Source organism: Dermacentor variabilis, chromosome 7 (assembly GCF_050947875.1).
Source record: "Dermacentor variabilis isolate Ectoservices chromosome 7, ASM5094787v1, whole genome shotgun sequence".
Taxonomy (NCBI): domain Eukaryota; kingdom Metazoa; phylum Arthropoda; class Arachnida; order Ixodida; family Ixodidae; genus Dermacentor; species Dermacentor variabilis.
In genome coordinates, this window is record NC_134574.1 from 109,526,701 (window position 1) to 109,550,600 (window position 23,900).

The 23,900-nt window shown below is 47.8% G+C and overlaps 1 protein-coding gene across 2 annotated transcripts in view; it reads right to left on the reverse strand.

The window, feature by feature from the left end:
* Positions 1-22,594, reverse strand: part of LOC142587014 (uncharacterized) — a 63,563-nt gene extending 40,969 nt beyond the window's left edge. The window contains exons 1-6 of one of the 2 annotated variants that reach the window (XM_075697888.1): positions 22,319-22,594; positions 21,203-21,232; positions 15,899-15,993; positions 4,340-4,413; positions 2,335-2,425; positions 930-1,209 (exon numbers count right to left, since the gene is read on the reverse strand). In XM_075697888.1, the coding sequence (XP_075554003.1) occupies positions 930-1,209; positions 2,335-2,425; positions 4,340-4,413; positions 15,899-15,971 (518 nt within the window). In that variant the 5' untranslated portion in view covers positions 15,972-15,993; positions 21,203-21,232; positions 22,319-22,594. The remainder of the gene's footprint in view (positions 1-929; positions 1,210-2,334; positions 2,426-4,339; positions 4,414-15,898; positions 15,994-21,202; positions 21,233-22,318) is intronic. The other variant, XM_075697889.1, reaches the window with a different exon arrangement.
* Positions 22,595-23,900: the final 1,306 nt, after the last annotated feature.

Sequence of the window (23,900 nt, forward strand, 5' to 3'; positions counted from 1 at the left end):
GTCTGTCTGTCTGTCTGTCTGTCTGTCTGTCTGTCTGTCTGTCTGTCTGTCTGTCTGTCTGTCTGTCTGTCTGTCTGTCTGTCTGTCTGTCTGTCTGTCTGTCTGTCTGTCTGTCTGTCTGTCTGTCTGTCTGTCTGTCTGTCTGTCTGTCTGTCTGTCTGTCTGTCTGTCTGTCTGTCTGTCTGTCTGTCTGTCTGTCTGTCTGTCTGTCTGTCTGTCTGTCTGTCTGTCTGTCTGTCTGTCTGTCTGTCTGTCTGTCTGTCTGTCTGTCTGTCTGTCTGTCTGTCTGTCTGTCTGTCTGTCTGTCTGTCTGTCTGTCTGTCTGTCTGTCTGTCTGTCTGTCTGTCTGTCTGTCTGTCTGTCTGTCTGTCTGTCTGTCTGTCTGTCTGTCTGTCTGTCTGTCTGTCTGTCTGTCTGTCTGTCTGTCTGTCTGTCTGTCTGTCTGTGTCTGTCTGTCTGTCTGTCTGTCTGTCTGTCTGTCTGTCTGTCTGTCTGTCTGTCTGTCTGTCTGTCTGTCTGTCTGTCTGTCTGTCCAACCGCCCGTCCGTCCGTCCGTACGCCTCATTGTGCAGCCCGGTTTCGGACAGAGTATGGCCCGCAAAAATTAGTAGAAGGGACTCTGCTCCTAATATCAACGGGAACCACAAGCGTGGTGGTTCAGCAAGAATGGAAATTGTGGTTAGTACAGGTATTTGCATAAACTGTCCTTCTGGCGTAAACCGGCTTTGCGACTCTGCTAAATTAATCACTTTTGGCAAACGATTGTGTTATAATTGCTACAATAGGTGGCGTCTAAATCTTGGCAACCGTGACGTGTACACTTCAACCATCGCAGTTAGCGGTCCGGATACGATCGCATTAATAATGACGGTGGGATACTTTTCAGTGGGATACTAATGGTCCAAGCTTCGCGTGTGTCAGGGACTCACCGGACGTCGAAGGACAAACCGCACGAGGTGTCAACGTAAGTGCTGCAGGCGTTCCTGAATGCATGGTAGCTGATGTCGCTGACGGCCCCAATCACAGTTTTCTTGAACACGCGCACGTGCGTGTATATGACGATGTCGCATAACCTGTCCGGCGGGAAGCGCTTGGAAATCGCCGTCTGCGTCCCCACCGAGCACAGCAGAGGAAGCGGTGGCGTAGTCGTCGTTCTTGGAGTTGTTGGAGTTGTTGGAGTTGTTGGCGTTGGTGTCCTTGGCGGAGGTGCTGCGGAGTGCGAGAGATTTGCGTTGGCGTGAGAAGAAAGAAGAATTTTAAAACCGTGAAATTATCAAATAGAATCAATTATAAATTATACATGCCGGAATATAATATCGAATGGAATAGCGAATACTTTTCAGATTCGGAACGTGGCGACCGCAAAAAGTAAAAAAAAAAACATGCTTTCTATATAAAAACTGGAAAACGCGCCACATCAAAGCATGCTGAATGAGACGAGCAATCTCGGACCTCTCTTATTCAGAACTGAAGTGGCTGCTAGAGACAGAATCGTGTATGCTTGTCGTGGTTGAATTTTTTATACCTCTTCTTCCATGCTAATAGCAAGAAGTGTGACTGGAACAGCTCCATGCGCTCCTCATGCGATTCTGGGCTTGACGTCACATCCGCTTTGCTCGCGTCACATCTGCCTTGAGCGCCACAAGGGGTGCGTGTCTTCTTATAAGTGTCAGCCTGAATTCTGTTAATTAAATGATCGATGTGTTCGCTTAGCGTTACGATGCTGCCGCGTGCTCGGTGAAGCCAACTATAGGGTTTTCAGTTATATAACTTGCGGCAAGCCTTAAAAAACGCAAATATCCGTCCCGAGAATCTAACCAACTTGTTATTATTCATCATCCTCTTGAGCATCCCAAAGTATTGCTTTTACATGTCATTATTTAAGCCGAGTATTGTATCATGCAAAACAACCAAGCGATTATTTCTAACACTTTCCCCTTGAAAATTTTCTGCTTAAGCCAATATCTTATATGTTGCACAATTTCTAATTATAGAGCTAACCGCATCTCAAAAGTTGCTTGGATGTCTCAAGGGGCAGTGAGCAACGCTGAATTGATCACATTCTTGCAGTGCTCACTTGCATTTTCTAAGGCTTGCGAGACGCTACCTGAAACACTCCGTACTGCGAGTCTCTACCAAACTGGCATGTGGAATTGCAATATATATACACAGTGCGTGAAAAGTTGGCGGAATGAGATAGATAATAGGAGCTCTACTGTTCTTTATTTTTTTAGATACCACGTAAAGGTTGAAACGGATCTACGAAAGCTAGCAATCGCCTTCATCACCTAGCACCGAATTCCCGATCGTCACAAGATAGTCTGAATGGCTCACTTGGCCTCCGAGTCGCCTTTGTATTGGACGAGCCCGTATCTCCTTGCGGTACGACGGGTGGCGTAGGTGGTGCCGGCGCCTGAGGAACAACCTATGGAGAGGTTAACGGTGACGTTTATTCTCTTCGGTACGGATGCTTTAAAACAGCCTTATAAATATGGATTCCAACAACTGTCACGAATTTGACAAAAGAACACCGAAAAGCACGGAAATATGTCCCTTTTTTTCTCTTGTTTTTTTATTTTTTAAGCTAAGCTTTACTCGCTAACCCTGCCTGAATTTCCTGACCGTCATTGCTAGGTGCTGCTGCTGTCTTACCGAATAGATCACAGCTTAAAAAACGAAGAATGAGTAACGTGTCCGACGGTGGCATCGAACGTCGGTAGCCCAGCACAGCAGCCCCAACTTCTAACCGCGAGGCGACACCAGCTTTTTGAGATAATTACCAACTATAGCTCTTTGAAATAATGGCAGCGTCTGTCACATTGCGCAGCCCGGGTGTGCGATAACACCTGCCCGCGAACCAGTCTCCCTTACGCCAATGAAATGGGTAAATTTAGAGCGTTTGATTGGCCGCTTCCCGCCAGCTTCGCTTCGAGTAGATATCGAAAAGTGCGTTGGATGGGCATATTTTTTTTTCTAATATGCAAGTAGTTTGGTTTAATTTCTGGTAATGGGGGGGGGGGGGGGAATGGGGGAGGACTCGTGGCTGTGGTGAGTTTAATCAGCGTGATTATTAGGCGTTCGGCCACATAAGAAGACCGATTCAATTGAGTGCAACAGGCAAGTCACATACGGTCGTTCAGTTTACGCAAATACTATAAGATTATAAGATGACTATTACTATAAGTTACTATACTATAAAGGTGTGATGCTGATATTTCAGAAGCTACCATGGGTGCTCTCCAAACCCTGCTTTCGCTCATCTCGTAGCCACAAGTGCTTAGCTATGGGGCGTGTAGGTGCCAATACGAAGTCACGACCTCTGTTAAGGGTGTTGTCAGTAGTCTCCATTAAGAGAGAGTTCATATGAGGCCGTGACGACACCCCATTGAGGTCTGTCACCAACACGCCATCCTGGGCGTGTTGGTGGGCGCACCTAATTGTGTTTCCGGGTGCTTCAACATCCTCCGCTAAGGCAATTGTCGACGTGTTTCTCTTGTTGACGTCATTTTGGAGCTGCTGCAACATTTCTTTATATTTGCTGTCTCATCTGCATAAAGAACTTTCTAATCCGCGCATGGTATCTTGCACACTACGCCAAGTGTAGTGTATCACTCATCATTCGAACTACTGACAAAACCCTTAACAGAATGGACTGCAATCTTCACGCCATCTATGCGAAGTCACTTTTCACATATTAAAGATTGCGCCAACAGTTTCAGTGATGGCCATTTCTTTGTTGTGTTTCGTAAACAGGGTTCCCATACGGGCGCCGACGCGTCACTATCGTCGTTCGTTTGTCGGTTGCAAGAACCACCCAGCCGGGCGGTTCTCCGTGAAACTATTTACTACATAAAACGACGTACATGTCGGCTAATGCCCGGCCTAATTATATTTTTTAGATAATCTAGAACAGGTCTTTAAAACATTTTCAGAAGGTTGGTGTAGATAGAGCCTTAGCAAGAACGTAAGCGAGCCCTTTGCCTGGCCTATCAACATCCGGTTTTCTAAATGGCTTCATGTAGTTATCAAAAAAAGCTGGTCTAGAAGTAGACTTGAAAGGTTTATGATGATCTCAACAATCACTTTCGCAGGTTCCAGTGAGTCGAAGCTAAGGGTTCCAACTAACAAACTGGTGTTTGGCCTCAGCTTTATTTCGATAGGCTTCTGGCTGTCTTAGCCAGCTGGATGCATGGCTTCTCCAAGATATGCCTTGCTATCCCTTTCAACGCTTGGCCATTTGAACAAAACCGCCAGCTCTATTTAAAGGTAATGTTGTAATTTAAAGGCAGTTGAGGTTTGAAGGGACTTTAGGTTGAGGTTATATCAAAGCTAAACTCACCAGCACGTTGCTTCCGCCACCACCGCCTTTTCCAGATGATCCTCGTGCACCTTCATTTTCCTCCATCTCACTGTCTGAAAAATGCAAAGGAACACGTTTGTATAACTCACGCTCCAAATTACGAATGACTAGAACAAACAGCTTTTTATTGCAGCCTGTGAAATCCGCACCCGTCGCTATATAGAGACGGCGATTAGAACTGCTTATTTCCGCATTGTCGGGAATGAATTAGTGAGATAAATTTCTCAAAATGAGACTTCTGTTTCATTTTTCTCAGCATGAAAAAAAAACTTCCTACGAGATGTGTTTTAAAGACGAATGTCATGAAGGCGAAAACGGTGCGCTTGCAGCGTTTTGTCACAATATAAAAGCGTGAAAGAATTTATCGGCGAAGAATTCGTGGTACTAACCACCTTAACTGTTGTATGGTCCTTCACTTGGCACTTCATCCTGACACAGCATAGTGCGGGGCAGTGCCACCCTTCAAGTAATGTGTTTACTCGGCTTTGTGACCCCCCGCCACCTTTTCTGAGAGAAAACTCGCAACCAGGAGCTCGTGGCGTGTACTCGAATGCACTGGAGTGGAGGTGTGCTGTCCTATATAGCTACTACTCTTCGTAAACAATACGAAGCATCGTATTCTTTTGGCGCAGAGAGTGGAAACTAAGTGGTGGGCAGCCTACATTCAAGCGCTTGCATAAAGGCTCCATACGCTGTCGAGGCACATCGGCAATATACGGGCAACAACAATGTTTTATCAAGGAATACGTACCACATATTCCTATTTCGAACGACCCGTGTGCCCGATATGCCCTGCATCCGTACGTGGCTATGGATCTATACGATCATATGACTGTATGGCTATGAAAACTCATATGTACTTGATTCTTCGTTGTCGCTACAACGTGACAATGTGAAGATAAATTTACGGTACGGCGCACATAGTATTTTTTACGGGATTGTCCTGCGTACGCAAAAACGCTTGGTAATGAAACATTTGTGAAGCGCTTATTCCTGCGCAGCATAGACACAAATGTGCTGGCAACTGACAGAAACTGAAAATGTTACGATTGAGAACACGTCCTTGCTGTTCTTAATTCTCTGGTGCGAAAGGTTTAGTCTGTACTTTTTTTTTATCTGTAGAGGTTGTAACGTAGGTGTACTTGACACAGCGTTGGGTCAGCAAATGTGAGCAGCACCTCAAGAGCTCGTCGGGCAAGACCAGCGGAAGAGCCTTGTCGGCTCATAATAATGATACCAAACCAAAAGACACTATCACAGTGCTCCCGTATGGAGACCGGTTTTGTGTGCTCAACGATGAAACATGCCGGGTTTTGGCGAGAAACCTGAAAAGCCTCCGAAAATTTCCTCATCTTTCGCGGCTTCAGGATTCGCGAATGTTACCTTGCAAGCTCTGCCAGCTCACATCTTCCTGTGCTTTCTTAAGAACTTCAACACATCCAAGATTACCATGTCACGCAACTTAATAGGCAATACTAAATTGACGTGAGCTACTGCTTATCCTCACGAGCTGTGCCATGAAAAACAAACGCGATCAGCAACCTAGATAATTATGGGGAGTCAAGCCTAATGATTTTGGTCGCTGTGCCAAAAGCAATCGCGGATATCAGCTTCAACAGGCAGCTCACCGTGACATTGTACAGGTGTATCCCGAATCTAACAAGGTGAAGCTTGTTACAGCGATGGACAGCACACACGGCTGTCATCCTCCGACGACACCTCTCTCACATAAAACCTCCCAAACAAACTGGTCTCAAACCCCGGAGCTGGGTGCGCCATTGTTCGTTAGCACAGTTACCGGAATCGCTGTTCGTGTGAGCCATACTGCGTCTCTTGTTTCAGAGCACGAGCTATGAAGTGTGTGTGCCACCGATGCTCTCGCGTCCTGTCTTTCATTGTTATGCGTTGCTCTAGTTGTTCAGCTTGACTATAGCGTAGGCATCAGAAGACTCCCCCACATCACCGGCTACCTAGCCAACGGAAGGTAGTGCCTTATACGTGTAGCCAACCAATCAATGCTAGGGCTGAGAGTCTCGCCGAGTTCGTTTGTTGGGAAGCGCATGCGGAGAGACAAAACTGTCCGGAACGATGGCGCCTAGAGTAAAGAAGCCGGAACAAGCCGAAACAAACCGCTAGTGCTCTAAGCAGTATACTGCTTGGGGTTGTGTCGCATAAAAACATTGGAGGACGCTTAAGCTTCGCCTTCAAGAGGGGAATGCGATAGCGTTATCGCGCCCCGTTCGCACCGCCCACTCATTCGCTCGGCATGCTCTTGAGTCACACAATGACGAAACGTGTGCCTGTGCAATCAGAACGAACCAAAGAACTCGGTGTCTTGGAGGGAGAAATGATCTACGCGAGCCAAACGTCGTGATCGGCACGGACAGCCAGGCCGCGACGTGCCATGAAGGCGGACGCAATGATGGGGTTGACGCCTCGATGGGATCGTCCTCTCTCTCTATTGGGAGCACCACGCAGACGCATGACTCCTCACCAGCAGCACGACACATATCGCAGGGGACGCTTTCCCACCAGACGCGCTACGGCGCAGCGATCACGTCAGAGGCGTCCCGCATCGGAAGCTGAACCTAGGAATCGCACTCTGAGATAAAAGAGGAGCCGTTTCGCGCGGTTGAGTGGCGCGCCACCTGTCGGGGCAGCGCCGTACATTGCGAGGAGGGGGTCTTCTGTGTTTGCCGCAAGATGGCTCTGCGTGCGCACCAAGCGCAGAAGAAATGTAGCGGAAACGTACTTCGCTACGCGTTTAACTGCGACTTCTGTAATTTACATGCTCATAATTACCGATATACACCGCAGTATAACTTTCTACGGCACGTTTCTAAGGCAACACCGCATTCACTAGAGGCGTTTTTGTCCCGCTTTAGAGCATCGAACTCATGGCTGAGTGGTAGCGTCTCGGTCTCGCACTCTGTAAACCCTGGTTCGAATCCCACTCAGCCTATCTTGGAAGTTGTTTTTCCTTATAAACTGCCTGCCGCCATTTTTCGCTCACGGCCAACGCCGCGGACGCCGACGACACCGGCTTTTCTGCGACATGCGCTCCTCAATGTTATCGCGTAAAAACCAACGCGATGATGGCACTACACATTGAGTGAAACCTGACGGAAGGCCACCTGGATTGCCGTTCCAAGGACGCCGCGACGCCCACTTTTCGGCGACCTCGCTGTGCGTCTTAATCCGGAGGGGAGTGCGACGCGGTTAACTTGGCTGCCTAGGTTGCTACCGATCACCTGCCGTTTTCGAACCTGCAACTAAATTTAGTTGGACGAGCAGTTGTGCATATCGCCTTCGTATGAAAGTGGTCGTCGCGGCTTGCAACCGAATGGGTCCGCTATCTCGCATTGCAGCATGACGCCGTGCGGCAACTGAAATTGCAGCGGTGGCTCGCTCGATGAATATGGCATTGCTTCTATAACCACAAGGTCGCAGGTTTGGTCACTGCCAGCAGCGGCTGCATTTCGCTGAATAGCACTCTGGTGAACTTCGTGCAGAAAGATGGGCGTTAATAAACAAAGGCGTAGATTCGTGTCTGAACTTCAAAAGGGCAAACACGTAAGTATTGGAGCAGAAAACAAAACGCCGGCGGCGTTTGTGTCATTTCTCCTGTTCTGTTCGTGTTTTCCACGCTTGCATCTCCTAACCATAAATCTCTACAAACTTGCCCAATCTTTCGTCGCTGTAACCGAAAACACTTGTTTGTCGAGATTACGGTGCACATTAAAGGGAGAAAGGGGCTTTGAGAACCAACTGTTATTTTTTTACGCATGTTGATGAAAATTGGCACAAATGCCCAGAACCTCTCCCTGATGCTCCGACACAAGTTTCAGATTGGTATCTTCAGCAGAATTCTTCTTTTTTGTATTTTCTGGAGGTTCTGAAAAGCTTAACTAATCTCATGGAACTATTATGGAATATTGACTGCATAGCTAACCCTCTACTGAAGGTCGTGACATTCTGAGTGAGTGAGTCAAAACATTATTGCAAATGTCCGGCGATTTGGGCGGGGTGCGGCCATCAGCACCCCAACCTAGGTGACGGCCTCGAGTCCTTGAACTCGGGCGGCTTCCTCGGCGTGCCGGACGGCGATCGGCGGGGTCGGCGAGGTCGGCGAGGTCGGCGAGGTTGATCGGCGAGGTCGTGACTGAACAGGGCCGCCTCCCAACGCGCCCCTCGGTTCGAAACTGCCATTTCTATACCGTTCGTCGGGGACTCCTGCTGCTCGCTGCCGGTGCATGCCCATAGCATGTGCTGCAGCGTCGCTCTGGCTCCGCACGGTTTACAGTTGTCGGACGGATAAATGTCGGGGTAGCAGAGGTGAAGGATCGCCGGGTTAGGATATGTGTGTGTCTGCAGTTGCCTCCAGGCAACCGCCTGTTTCTTGTTTAGTTTGCCGTGCGGTGGTGGGTATTTACATCTGTTCAATCTGTAGTGTTGCGTGATGTCTCTGAAAGTGGTCATGCGATCCCCCCCCCCCCCGTCCGCTCCCGCATCGCTCTCGCGGTGGGCGAGACGTCGGGATTGCCGGCGGGCGCCGCGGCTTGGCATGTAAGTCCTCGAGCCGTGGCGTGGGCCGTCTCGTTTCCCGGGAGCGGAGGGTCCGTGTGGGCCGGGCTCCATACGAGGAAACTGTCGTTTTTGCGGCAAATATTGCCCTGTTGAATTTGGAGAATGCGGGCCGCTAGCGTAGTTGCGTATCGCTGCCTGCGAGTCGCTTATTATCACCTCGGCATCCGTGGTGGCTACCGCGAGGGCTATCGCTGCTTCCTCGGCCGCCTCCGTCTCTTCCGTGCGTATCGTCGCGCTCGCGACGCAAGTTCCGCTGTGGTCCGTGATTGCGACTGCGAAACCACGTCACCACTCGTAACGGGCCTCATCTACGTAAACAGTTTCTTTTTTGGTGCCGTATTTTTGTAAATATCGCGCGCGCCAGTTGCGCCGGCCAACGTGACGCGTCGGGTGCATGTCCTTGGGCAACGGCGAAACGGCGATGCGCTCGCGAATCGGTGTGGGCATCGCAACGTTTTCGCCCTGCTGTGTGTGGTAGCTGATGCCCAGCGTCTTGAGGATGTGTCGTCCGGTTCTGCTTTTTGACAAACGCTCGTACTGTGCGACGTTGTCCAGTTCGAGAAATTTATCCGTGCTGGTACTGATCGGCAATCCTATGGCACGTTTGTACGCTTTGCGGATGAGGCGGTCTGGTTTAGTTCGTTCCACCACCTGCCACTTGAGGTAGGAGGCGACGTACTTTATGTGACTGGTTACGAACGCCTGTACCAAGCGGATCGTATTGCTTTCTTTCATTCCACTATGTCTGTTCGTGATACGTTTCAGTAACCGGATCGTTTCATTGACCGCACGCTCTAGTCTGCGTATGGTACTACGCCAGCCAGCGAGCCATTTCGGCTCGTCGCGCTGTATACCTATGCAGGCAGCTCTATGCCGCATGCTATATGCCGTGGCCGGCGATAGATAGAGCAACTTTATTGAAGAATAAAACGCTCAATGGTTGGAGCCCCTAGACAAGGGCCCCACTGGCTTCCGCACACCGTCTTGCTTGTCGGATGATGGCCCTTTGGACCTCTTCCTGTGAGCTGGACAGCGCCGCCTCCCACTGTGTATGATCCGCAATTTCTGTGTTTGTCTTTTGTGTATATGCCGTGCATGCCCATGAGATGTGGTCTCAGGTTGGCGTGGCTCCGCACCATGGGCATGTGTCCGCATAAATTTCAGGGTGAATTTTATGTAGAATGTGCAGGTTGTTATATGTATACGTTTGCAGCTTTCTCCATATAACCTGTTCTTCCTTACTGAGGTTCTTATCTGGGGGTGGTAGTTTCATTCTATTTCCTCTGTGGTAGTTTAAAATTGCAGAGTAGTTCTGGTCAATCAGGATCAGGTCTTCAGAGGCGTCCTGTGAGCACCCGTGGTGTGTAGCATGCGCACGAGCTACTCTATCAGCCTCTTCGTTTCCCTTGATTCCCTCATGACTGGGTACCCATATAAGGTGAAATCTGGCTCGGGGTTTTATATCTCGTTAATCCTATAGGCTGCGGTGCATACTCGTCCGCTGAGGTAGCTTCTGCATGCCGCTTGAGAGTCTGATAGGATGGTTATTTGTTGTTAGTTTGGTTCCGTCGCTTTGATAGCAAGGGCTATTGCGATTTCTTCTGCTTCCACGATAGTGAAGTTGCGAGTGAAGGCGCTAATGATTTCTCTGCCCAAATAGTCAGTGACAGCAGCTACCGTTCTTTTCTGCCTGCCTGGGTATCTTGCCGCGTCCACGAAGCGGGAGGTTGGTTTGTCGCCGTGCGTTTTCTCAATGTATGCAGCTCTGGCTTCTCTTCTGCCTGCATGTAGAGTTGGGTCCATATTTCTTAGTATTGGCGCCACTTTGATGCTGTTTCTGATTATTGTGGTGATGGGTTTAGCTTGGTTGTGTTTTTCTAGGAACTCGTGATACCCGAGTATGCCAAAGAGTTTCCTACCCGTGGTCGTCTGTGCAAGTCTGTTTCTTTGAGTTATCAGTTGAGCTTCTGCCAGTTCTTCGAATGTATTATGAATTCCAAGAGACATGAGTTTTTCGGTTGAGGCGCATTGCGGAATTTGTAGGGCGATCTTGTATGCTTTCCGTAAGCACGAATTGATCGCATCCCTCTCTGTTTTCGTTAGCTCGTAATACGGCAAGCTGTAAATGAAGCAGCTAACCACCAGACTTCTGATTAGGTGAAGGGTGTCTGATTCCTTCATCCCCGTCCTTTTAGTGGCTACCCGCTTTATCATTCTTGAGACTTGTTGTGTTGCCGTCTTGATGAGGTTAAGCCCGTGTTGGCAGTGTTGATTTGATTGTAGCCACATGCCCAGTACCTGGATTGTGGTCTTCTCAGGTATTGCATCATTGCCAAGTCTGATTTCCAGTTTAAGGGCAGGGTCCGTCGGGACGTTACGATTCCCTTTCCCTCTCCAGACTCGTATAATCTCAGATTTCTCTGACGCGCATTGCAGCCCTCTGGCTCGCACGTACGTCTCAATTTCACAGGCAGCTGCTTGTAATCGTTCTTCTTTTTCACGTAGCGACCCGGTGACACACCAGACTGTAATATCATCCGCATATAGGGCGTGCTGGATACCCGGGATGGCTTGTAGTTTCCTTGCAAGGCCTATAGTCGCCACGTTAAATAGCGTTGGCGAGATCACTAGTGCATCCTGGGGAGTACCCTTGTTGGGTGCCTTGAAGGTCTTGATTTCTACTGCGCCAAATTTAATCTCAGCGGTTCGTTGGTTTAAAAAGCTGCAAACATAGTTGTATATCCGCTCTCCGCAGTTTGTTTCAGCCAGGCCATCGAGTATTCCTTGATGGCTTACGTTATCAAAAGCGCCCTTTATGTCGATGGCTATGACAACGTGTTTGCTTGATCGTGGTATATTTGTTAGGACTTCTTCCTTCAACTGTAGGAGGATGTCTTGAGTTGAGAGCTTGGGTCTGAAGCCAAACATAGTGTCTGGAATGATTTCATTGTCCTCTAAGTAGTTTTGTAATCTAGAGTTCACAATTCTTTGAAATAGTTTCCCCAGACAGGAAGTTAGGGAGATTGGTCTAAGGTTACTAATTGCTAATTTCTTGCCAGGCTTGGGAATTAAAACTATTTGAGCGTGCTTCCACTCTCTTGGAATAGTACCCTGTTGCCAATGTTCATTTATAAAGGTAGTATATGCCTCTAAAGCTTCATCGCTTAGGTTTCTAATCATGGAGTTAGTTATCCGGTCTTTGCCTGCCGCTGTGTTTCGGGTCATTTTCGCTATGGCAGCTGTAACTTCTTCGATGGAGATGGGTTCATCGAGTTCAGGGTGAGGAGCCCCCCCCCCCCCCCCGTGTATTACGTCTCACAGGGTGCGGGAGATGGGTCTGTTCCGAAGCACTTGTTATATAATTCTTCTTTAAGTTCTTGTTCCGTCCCTGGGTACGTATGGATTAGCCTTTCCACCGCTTTACAGCCCTCGTTCTTGGTTTTGGTTGTTTCCATAATTGCTCTTAGTATGCGCCAAGTTTTTGCGGTACTCAGTGTGTCATTCAGGGAGTCACAGAAGCGTTCCCAATTGGGCGTAACTAGTTGCGTTGCGTACTCTTCCGCTTTGCGGGTGATTTCTGCAATGCGTACTTTTAGCTTCCGGTTCTGTGACTGTCGCTTCATTCTTTTTGTTAGTCCTCTGCGTGCCTCCCAGAGATGCAGTAAGTGAGGGTCTATCTCAGGTATCTCACACGTGCGGGCTAGTTCTTTTGTGACTTTATCATTTTGTGTTCTTAAACTTTCACATCATTTACTTAAATCATCGATTGTGGTGCTTTCTTGGCTTTGCATCCGGCGGTATTTCACCCAGTCGGCAATTTTGGCTATTCCTGTGTGTCGTTTGATTTTCCCAGTCCGAATTGTGGTGCTGATGATGTAATGGTCGCTGCCTAAATCGTTTAGGGTGTTTATCCATTGCGCATCTTCACAATTCTGCACTATCGTGAGGTCAGGGCTGGTGTCCATGCTCATACTGTTGCCCTGTCTAGTGGGCACTGCAGGATCCGTTATCGATTGTTCCGTTTGTTCTAGAATGTTTATGCCATTAGCGTCCTGTTTTGGGTATCCCCAACTAGGATATTTGGCGTTGAAATCACCTACTATTACGAGTGGTCTTCCCTTTACCAGGCGGGCAGTTTCCTGGAGGAGGCTGTCAAACTTTGTCGTTCTCTGGCTTGGTGGACTGTAAATGTTTAGTATAAAGGCACTCTTTTTGTTCAGGCCTTTATATATGATTTCTATTAACAAATGCTTAATATCCGTGTCAGTAAAAGGACCACGTTTGATTGCGGTGATCGCGTTCGCTACCAAAGTAGCTATTGCTTTCTCCGAATCCGGGTGTGTGTACACCTCGTATCCCTGAAGGTTTTGTTGGGATCCGACTTCCTGAAGGGCTATGACAGCTGGTGGCTCACTTTGTGAGCTTACCAGATGTGTCAAAAGTCCCCTTTTCGTCGCACGAACTACCTTGAGCCGATGTTACCGACGCCGCAGCCGCGCTCCAACAGATGGCACCGCCGTCGACGCCGCTGCCATCGCCGCTCGCTCCACCAGATGTGTTCCGGTGGGGTAGAGAGAGAGGAGGTGTCGCCTCGCGGGGGGTATATACATGCGCTACGCCTCAGTGTATTTAGTCGTTAGGGAGAGCGCGAGAGAGACGCAGCATCGACAGAAGGAAGCAAGGAAGAGACGACGCGCTCAAGAGACGCCGGAAGAACGCGCCGCACGACTCTGGAAGCGCTGTAACGAAGATGCGGCCAGAAAAAGTCGTGCCACGTCCCGGAGTGGCTCTTCAACTGCGCATGAGACCCCTTTGAGTTCTCGAAAGCATCGGAATGAGACGCTGCGTAGACGTTACGTAGTCGTTACGTGAACAGTGTGTCTTGTCGTGTCTATACAGTAGAGCTAAAGCAAACGCTTAACCACAAGCTAACACCGCAAGCGTAGCCATGCAGCTCTTACTTTCGCAATTCTGATAGGGTTAACCAGAGCTAAACAACACGCTTTTTTTTTAGCTGGACAATGTTAGGATTACCTTCATTTTACGTTAACTTTGCATCAGGCAGAGTTTCGTGGTGACCAAAAAGCCACATTTCAAGTTTAGAAAAAGTGAAGCTAAGAAAGCGAGAATGTCACGTCTTGCACTGCTGCCCAAGGAATGTGACAAAAAAAAGCAGAGTCAAAATTGGCTTAACGGTAACAAAGAAATCAGGTCCGAAATCTGAGTAAACAGAAAAAAAAAGATGAGGAAATGGCTCAAAATTTTACCCTCTTTTGTCAGTTCTTTAAAAAGATTAGATGTTGTGGTGCGCGGCTTCTTGGACATGTGGCCTCTGGCGTTGTGTGCCTTCATTCGCCTATTTCTGTTCGTATGGCATCCTTTACTGCTGCTCTGCAAAGAGCATGGTGCCTGAGTTTCAAACCAAATGAGGCGCAGAACTTGTGTGGGCATGACTATAGTTCCATTGTTGTACCTGGAGACTGCCTCATTGATTGCAGTCTGTAGTGCAGTTAGTGAAGCGTTTTGTTTTGGTTTGATAGAATCGACCAGGTCACTTAATGAGGGCTCTCAGCAGCCACCTGATCGTCTTCCCTTGGCAATTGCTGTGTAGCTTAGGATCAGACATCCACTGTTAGATAAGCAGCGATGCACTTGCTAGGTGCTTTATTCATCTTGCACTGCTGTTTGATGCCTCGCTTCTGAAGCCAGGCGTATGCACTAGCACAAGAGGCTTAGTGAACAGAGCTCATGATGAGGTTCTCTTTATGATGGTCTGGTACGATAGATATTGATACCAGACATTGTTACAATATATGACGAAAGAGTCGGTGCGAGATGTTCTTGGTCGCGGCCACGAGGGGCCGATGTGCGGCATGCCAAACCACGGGTGCGAAGAGTTGGCACCCTGATGTCCTTAGTCACGCAATACGAGGTTGGCGCCGATGGACGGAATGCTTAGCCGCGGGTGCGAGGACTGCGTGTAAAATGTGTCTGGTCAAAAATTCCGAAGCACCGATGCTCAAAAGGCTTAGCTGCGCGTCCGAGTATTCCGCGCGCAATGCTTGGTCACGAAGTCTGCATCGCCGATCGATCGGAGTGCTTATCCGCTGGTCTGAGACGTCCATAGACCGTGGGACCGGCCACGCTTATGGCGACGACCGCGTAGGCGTAGCGCCCCTATTTAGACTTGTCGAGATTACAGAGACGGTCGACAGTTCGCGATGTGCAAAGAGCCGAGCAGACGACGCCCATGCGAAGCGAGCGCTAGACCAATGGCGAAGCGCGCTGGAGCCACGTGACGGGCACGACCAATCGGAGAATTTCGAATGACTTTCAATCATTTGCTTCTTGTGCGCGTGTTTCTGTGGCAAGTATAGATAGCTGAAGCGGCACATTTAAAGCAGGAGATATGAGTTCCGCAGACATTGTGGCTTGAAAAACCTCTCTTCTTTTTCGGGATTTCCGTGAAATATTGCACCACCTAGGTGATGCAACAAATCGAGTACCCCTGCTTGATTTTTAGTGAAGACATCTCGCATTTAGATAGGAACAGATAACATAGTAATGGAAACCTAATATGCGATTTTCGGGAATACGTTTCTTTTTATCATGTCTCGCGATACAAAAGCCACGCCCAGCTTTCATAAAGAATGCTAGCCAAAATAAATTGGCAGAGTTCTGCCATTACGGTGTCCTCTATAGCCAAGTGTGGCTTTTAAGGACGCGAACTCCTTTTAGAGACGCTCGAAAAGAAAAGGGGATGGGGCGTCTCAGTACACGTTGGAGGAACGACACTAACCATTCTGATTTCCCTCCCCCTTCCTTTTTTCGTCATGTGCAAACATGCCAGAAAAACAAACACTATACTGCAGCGAATATAGAGACACGGTCCGAAGCATGTTCCTATACATACTAAGTACATCTAAGTACATGCGACATGTAACATCTCACCTCTTATGGACAGAAATAAGACCGTAATGATGACCACCAAGGCCCCGAGTAGCATGAGAAAACCGAGCACCATGGGCCAGTTGTTGCTGCGCGACCTGCAATTCGTGAAAGACGAGTATAGGACACACGACGAAAGGGGCACCATTTTGCATTGATGACTTTTTCTTTTTGTGCGTTCTTTTTTGCCCGACGCCTCACATGCCCATTTATTGCTGGGATCGGCCGCTAAGCGTAGCAGATAAATTACTAGAATCAAAAGAAAGTAACTCTTTATTTCTGATTTGTGATAGCAAAAATCAAACGAGAATGTCGTCCTGTCGAGCGCTGTCCACACAAGGTAGCAACATCAGTCAGCGGAGAAATCAAAGATGTCAGCACTGCATCGCACGGCCGGTGTTTGCAGTCAAACTCTCACTTTTAATCCCCATTGAAATGAAATATTACATTCGGTGAGCCTCAATCCCATCCATCCCGCGACCTCGCAAAAGAAAACTGATCAGACGAGTGTTTCAATGGCCGTTGATCTCAATGGTCACTGAAAGCGAAAGTGCGACTGCTGTAATAGACAAGTCAATGCGAGGCGTTTCTGTATGTGAAGGAGCGAGTCAGCTATACGTTACGATGAATATCCTATATATGTAATGAGGTCTGCTAATCACTCTTTAGGGAGCAAATTTATGCTATGCAATACAACTTTCTGTCGCAACAGGTAGCTACACGCAGGGCTCTGTTTCAACTACGTTACTGGACACGTGACACTTTAACCGAGTTCACCACTGAGCCTATCCGGAGAGAAACCGAGCCAGCGAACCAAGCTGAAGCCCAGAGAGGAAGGCTAAAAAAAGCAAGCTTGGTCTGAAAAAAAAAAGAAGGAAAAAAAACTGCGAGAGACTTCCCTTTTGACGGTGAACGAGATGTACTGAAGTTAGCCTCAAGTCCAACCTATTTTCTTCGATAAATAGATTTACAGGAACCCTTCACCATGGGTGCAATTAAAATGGGTTGACACCATATTTACGGCGTACGTAGACTGCATAACTTACTGACATTCCCTGCGACAAGTGTTTCAGATTTATTGTGCATCACGCGAGTAATCTTGCTTTTTGCAAAAATAAATTTCCTTTTTCTCGTACTCGCGTGGCGTTGCAATGCTTGCAATGACAGCCTGGTCCTTCGCAAAAAAAAAAACTGTCAGTCTGCGGGTTCTCTTTTCCAGGGTCTGCATTGCTCCTCATATTGGGTGAAAACCAACAACACAGTCTTGAACTATCGTATTGTATAAACTCAATTGCCAGTGCACAAACCTTAGCCCTTTTGGATACTTACCTCGCGTGAGTTCACGTGGGAAATGTTGGAATACTTCTGAGGTATGTATTCCTACACATAACCTTTTTTTATTGTTTAAATCAAACTGCATCCCACTTAACGGTATTGCTATAGAAACAATGCGTTTGTGATTTTAGCAATGCGCCGTGTATGCGCGTGCGTAAGGTCTGGCGACACCGGCGGTGCAGGAACGGGCATAATGTTTCTTACCGGAGGGGAGAAAATATTGTCGCCCATGGGAGCACTTGGCAAATTACATCAGTGCACCAACTCAGATGAACACCTTTACAGCTCAGCTTTTAGGCACCCGTTCCTGAGTTGAGCGTCGGCGTCCCTCGGCGTCGTCGTAGTAACCGAGCGAACGAGTACAGCGAACGATGAAAGAGCGAACGCGGAGTGCAGCGGGGATGAAAGACGGCGATAGAGAAGAGTGCGAGGAAGAAAGTGGGGGAGGAAGGTGTGGCAAAAGCGTGTGAATAAAAGCGTAGTTCCCCGCAAGATGGGCTCTGCAGCGACGACCGCTACTAGATGGCGCCAGAGTAGCGCGCCTTCGTCTGTTCACCGAGGACGCCATCGATAAGGCATGCGGCGGCGGCGTCCACCGATACCATATAAGGAAACAAAGCGCTGCATGAGGGGAGGTCCGTCTGCGGCGGCGGCTGCTGTGAATTGCGCCCACGCGTCCCCCACGCGCTGCCTCTCGCGACCTCCCGATTAGCGAGGCAGTCGTGCCACGCCTCGTTCGGTTTGCAATATGCCGCACAAACAGACTGTCCGTGCTAGGGACGCTTTCTAGTATAATATCGACATGTTTGCACAGCGTGAAAAACGAGCACTGATGGAAGAACACAGTACAGGCGTTGACTTCAACTGATCTTCTTTTTTTGCGAAATCGCCAGAACTATATACATGAGCAAAAGTAATAAAAAATGACTTTTGCATTAAAGCACACGTGAATCCCTATTTCATCACAGCCAGGTGCTTGGTTTCGTTTTTTTGTGAGCGCAATCGATGGCATGCTGATGCAAAGGTCGCCCAGCCGCTGTATCTTGTCAGCCTCTTTGATTTCATGGGTAAGCTGTTCTCGGTGTTTGGAAATTATGTCGCAGTTCTGAAATACAGGGTCATAATGGCAGTCTGCAATGAATGCCAAGATGACCTTGCAACGGCATTCACTGTAGAGACTGTCATTGAGACCCTGAATTCGAAGACTGTGTCAACATTTCCAAACACCGAGAACAGCTTATACGTGAAATCATAGAGGCTGACAAAATGCAGCGGCTGCAGGGCGACTTTTGCATTAGCATGCCGTCGATTGCCCTCACAAAAAAAACGAAATCAAGTATCTGGCTGTGTTGCAATAGGGGTTCACGTGTGGCTTAATGCAACAGTTGTTTTTTCATTACTTTTGCTCATGTATATAGTTCTGGCGATCTCAAAAATAAAGATCAGTTGAAGTCGGCGCATGTGATGTGATCTTTCTTCAGTCCTCGTATTTTGCGTTGTGCAAACATGTCGATATTTAATCACCAACTCTCCCATGCTTCCACCTTATCAAGTTCTAATATAAGCCGCATGCCCATATAATCCTAATACACAATATTGACACGCATACCATTTAAACGCATAGAGCTGCGCTCAAATTTCATATAATCTGATACACAATATTGACACGCATACTCATTAAACGCATAGAGCTGCGCTCAAATTTTGCATTAGAAGATACTGTAATAGTCTGATATTTTATCTGCTTAACTAGAGTACGATACTCACAATTGAAATATTTAGGAACGCTACTGCAGCCTAAACATTTCAATTTCGGAAACGAAGATAATCAATGCCAAATGCATCTGATCTTAGTGGGAATCGCTGTGCTACATGTACTAGTTCCTAAAAATCTTCTCTCCAATACTTCTATCGAAATGCGGTGGCGTTCCATGTATTAACTTTTCATAGCGATTTCCTTCGGTAATTAGGAACAACTGGCGGGATAATAATCTATTGTTTAATAAATGTTAAGGGCAAATATCTTGTGAGGTTGCTAGCTTCAATACTTCTGCGGAGTAAATGTGGCATATAACACAAACCACGTTCTGTGGCCAATTGGAATAAAAAACTCGATGTAATACAAAGCGTTCGCTTACCCATCACCTCCTGTAAAGGAATATAAAACGCAATGTGAGTGATATCATGCACCGTCATCAAGGTGGTCTTGCAATAACTGTTGAAATGGCGTATAAAAAACTTTCGACCATGCCAGAAATCATTTTAACCGCGAACAGCGGTTTCTATAGCGCCATGCTAGCGCAGGGGATCGGCGGACGGACGGATGGACGGATGGATGGATGGATGGATGGATGGATGGATACCATGAGCGTCCCCTTTGGAACGGGGCAGTAGGTTGCGCCGCAAAGTACCTATTATATTTCCAAATGTGCTACCTATGTGGAAAAAACCCACAAACGATTCCCATAACCAAACTTTGTTTTTGTACGCCTCCGTTGTTTGTCGTGCCCCTACTTTTCTTACACCAGTCTTCAAATCGCCCCTTACTAATCTCTACTGCGGACATGTTTGCTTTCCCCTCCTCTCGCTGACCCCAAGGGCTTCAAGGATTCCAGAGGTGCCTAAATCGACCGTTGGGCAGATATCTTCACATTCTGATAAAGTGTGCTCCATCGTTTCCCGAGCTTTACGCCAAAAAAGGAGTCCGCGTGAGGCCAGTGCCACCAACATTCCGCCACTCAATCAGCCACAAAATCCCCGCGGCTCGTTGTCAGTTCACGTGTGCCGATGCGTTCCCGGCTGGTTTTGTCAGCGGGATAGTTGAGAAGGGAATGGTTCGGCAATGGACGAAGCGAGCAGAGCCCGACTGACGGCTATGGGCAAATCGCAGATGCTGAAACAGAGCGAATGCAAGCACTCCGTGCCCGGCATGTCGCACCACGTCAAGGGGTTTTCACAGAATGTCAACGATAGCTCCAGCAGGGAAACCAACGCCCCAAATTGCAAAAAAGAACAAGTCATTCGCACTATGTAAAGCGTAACCGTGACAGCAGTTTGTTAATGGTGGTCGCGCTTTTCACTGACGTCTGACGTCTAATAGCGTATGTCGCATAAATTGGCTGCCTGAAGTATCAGGCGACGAACCGTCCTCGAGATGTTCCACTATTTTGCGTTCGTCGGTCATTTAGACCCTCGTGACTGATTTGCAAAGTCATGACCGTCGAAAACGTTTAGGGAAGCAAAAAAAAAAGCAGATCTCCTCGACGGTATGTTGTACGACATGTAAGCAGGCCATCAGAATATTCGACGACATTCGAATACTGCCAGACAATAAGATGTGTATATGGCTCACATTTGATTGTGGGAAGGCAATGTTCAGAAACGATTGAAGTACGGCTTTGATATTGGTCTAATTATTCGTAGTATACTAACTCGGCCATACTGTTGGGCAGATATACCTCCTTAGATTAGTCCTTTTACTTCTTTAATGCATAGGAAAATAAGCAAAACTTCCGGAAATACGTCCTTACGCATCCAGTTGGCGTGTATAGGACGTTTGTGTTAAACACTGTATTTGTAGCAGTTCCTGAGGGCCTAATACATACAACCAAACTATAATTTTTTTTCGAAATCACTAAGTTATTGCGTAGGCATCTGTAGCAAGCATAAAAGTATAGTTCTTCCGTGGCCTTGTAGCTTTTGTACTACTGCTTTCCCATCGCAAAGGCGCCGACATATACAAAAATCAGGGCTCGCAAACAATGCGTATTTAATTAGCCCGTATATATTTCCAGTAAAATCACGAAACACGTAAAAGGAAAGAGCAAGAGACGTCAAGTGCGCAGACTCTCTAAGCGTGCTTCGTTTAAGGATTCACAGTCCCCCTTCTAAGCGGGGCTTAGGCAAACCACTACAGGGCACGAAGCACGTTCACCCACATACAGGCTAACGCAGATTGGCGCGTCAACTTACGTGAAGTGGACACGCGAGTCAAGTGGGAACCTGCGTGTAAGAAACAAAAACAATGACAACGCCAACTCGGTTAACCGTGTAGCGCCTTTTTTTTTTCGTCGAAGCTACACTCACGCTGCCTCACCCTGACACGAACGGAAGATTTGCCCGCGCAATGAATTTGTCCGCGCATCAAAATGGAGTAGTAGGACCTCTATATAAATTGAACGGCCCCTTTCCTGACACTGTGTACCCCTCTCACACTGTTTTGGTGCCGGTAAAGACGATTATTCGCTCGGAAGTTGCAAGTCCCCCTAAAACCGGCACTGGTAATGGGCTTAACAGTGACGGGCTTAGCTAATAAGAAGTCACGTGTCAGCTATCACCACAACGCTTGCAAGTTGGCAAGGGGCCAAGCGCTATTACGCGCGCGTGTGGTTGGCATCGCTTGACCTTTCGCAGGTCAGCATGGTACCTAACACTACCATGCTCTTGCTTGTCTGCTATTATTAGAGGGTTTGTAAGTCAGCATGCTACCTGTATTACTAGCAAGCGCTGACGTGTCTGCTATGAATATGGACTGTTCGCAAGTCATCATGGTACCCAAGAACTACGAAGCGCTTGCGTGTCTGGTATCAAAACATCGTTGGTTTATAGCCGCGTCACTGCCTAGAACTTGCGTGACTGCTATCACTAGACCACTTGCAAATCGACGTGGTGCCAGGCACTATATCACGCTATGTCTTGGCATATATCACACAGCATTTTCATGTATAACAACTCTCCGCAATGCTTTGTTTCTGCCGAAGCACACTCTTTGCAGTGCATAGACCACTCCAGTGTGGGACTTCACGTCTTCCTCATGCACAGAAGCAATAGAAAGCGGGCCAATTGTTGGTGAGTCATTTAGAATAGGTTATTCGCTTACTGGCACTACGAATTTGTCTAACCACCGCGATATCCTTTTAACAGACTGCATGCCGAACGAGAGTTCCTTAGATTCACGTTACGTGAGTATGCGTGAGTACAGACGTATCGGGTGCGCTTTACACTCGAGCACAACAGTTCAAGCAGCAAGTGTTCATTGTCCTTTTTTAAAAGGTTCAGCGAGCAACGACATCCCCCTTTGACCCTTACCTTGTTTGTTGCCTTCAAGAATGGGTGCCACTTCGTTCTCGGCGTAGTTATAAGGGGCCGGCTCGTACCAGCCGTATGCGTAGTGATGCTGGGGATCTGGTTCCTGGTACTGTTGGTACTGGGGCTGGTCGTAATAACCTGAACACGCAAAAAAGCAGCCACGAAGTAAAAGCGTCAGTAACGTGCAGCGCTGGTTTAGAAGCTGCAAGAGCGAAGCTGCAGGTTTCCTCTACAGAACAAGATGTCAGGGGTTCGGTCGTAGACCCGAGCGGCTAAATTGTGACGGGATCTCGAACACAAAAAAAAAACGCTTTCGCACGGTTCTTCGGTCGGACAGTATAGACAGCTGTTCGGCGCATGACGTCACAGACACAGCTGCTTACTTTGCTTGTTCGCCCACATGCCGCCAATGACGAGGTCAGGGCAATTCATCTATACGACCCGAAGGTATCAAAAGGAGTGCAAAGGCCCACCTCATCCCATTTACCTATAAGCATACCAGCTACGGCTCCTTTCAAAAAGCAGCGTTTTGCTCTGAGACGTGAAACCTAATCGATTTTCCTTGTTTCTTTTTTCTTCCAATCAATAAATACAGCCATATTTGATAAAGTCCCAGCCACTTCGCTGTTCTCGCTCTTTAATCTATTTATCCTTCACTTTCGAGGAATGAACTTCCCGAAGGGCAGTACCGTGATCGACCTACAGGCTGGCGCAGCACTGCCCACGCCGCTAAATCGACTGCACTTTAGGTCTGCAGGAAAATTAATGTTTATTCGAGCTGCAATTCATCATAATTAAGTTGCTGCATTTCGGCGGAGACCTATTCATATAAACGGAATCGCAGCATTGAGTGGAAGATGTAATTTTTCGTGGTAGACGTGTCTGAGGAAGTCAGGTAAGCGTTTCGCAGTCATATTTCCAACTTAGGGCACGGTTTGCCACTGAGAGACTGAAGCTGGTGGGTACTCAAAGCATAACCACATAGTAGGCACACCCCGGCTGTTACCACGTTTCCAGATGTATATCCTCGAAAGCTTCCACGAACTACATCAGTGTTCAACACAGTCGAGTCCTTCACGGCGAAAGCAAGGATTTCTGAGATTGTGCTTGGTGCATTGTCGGCGTACTTCGGCGCATGTCCGCTGAGGGGTATCTCAGAACTGGTTAGTCTCGACTTACGCCTACTAAGTAAAATTACCTCGAACATTGGCTAGTCACCATGGGCGATTGCAACATGTTCTCTAGAGTATTTGATTGTGGAGTAAATAATATGTAGAGATAAACTGCGCTGGCGTGTGGTCAGCGTTGATGAACGCGAACCGCGACGGATGCGTAAAATCAACCGCGCAATTTCTTCGAGCTCTTCGGACCGCCGTGATAGCGGGCCCTTCAGCTTCAGGCTCTTTTTCACAGCTCTTTCTTATTTTTAGAAATGATGGAAGCAGAAGCTATAATTAAAGATTATAATTGCTAACTTGAGAGATGGAGTCCACTTTAACGGCGGTTTGCGCGAGCTGTAAAACAAGAAGGTTTGACAGCTTGTCTTGCTTTAATTTCTACGTCGTGGGCGTCGACATATTGA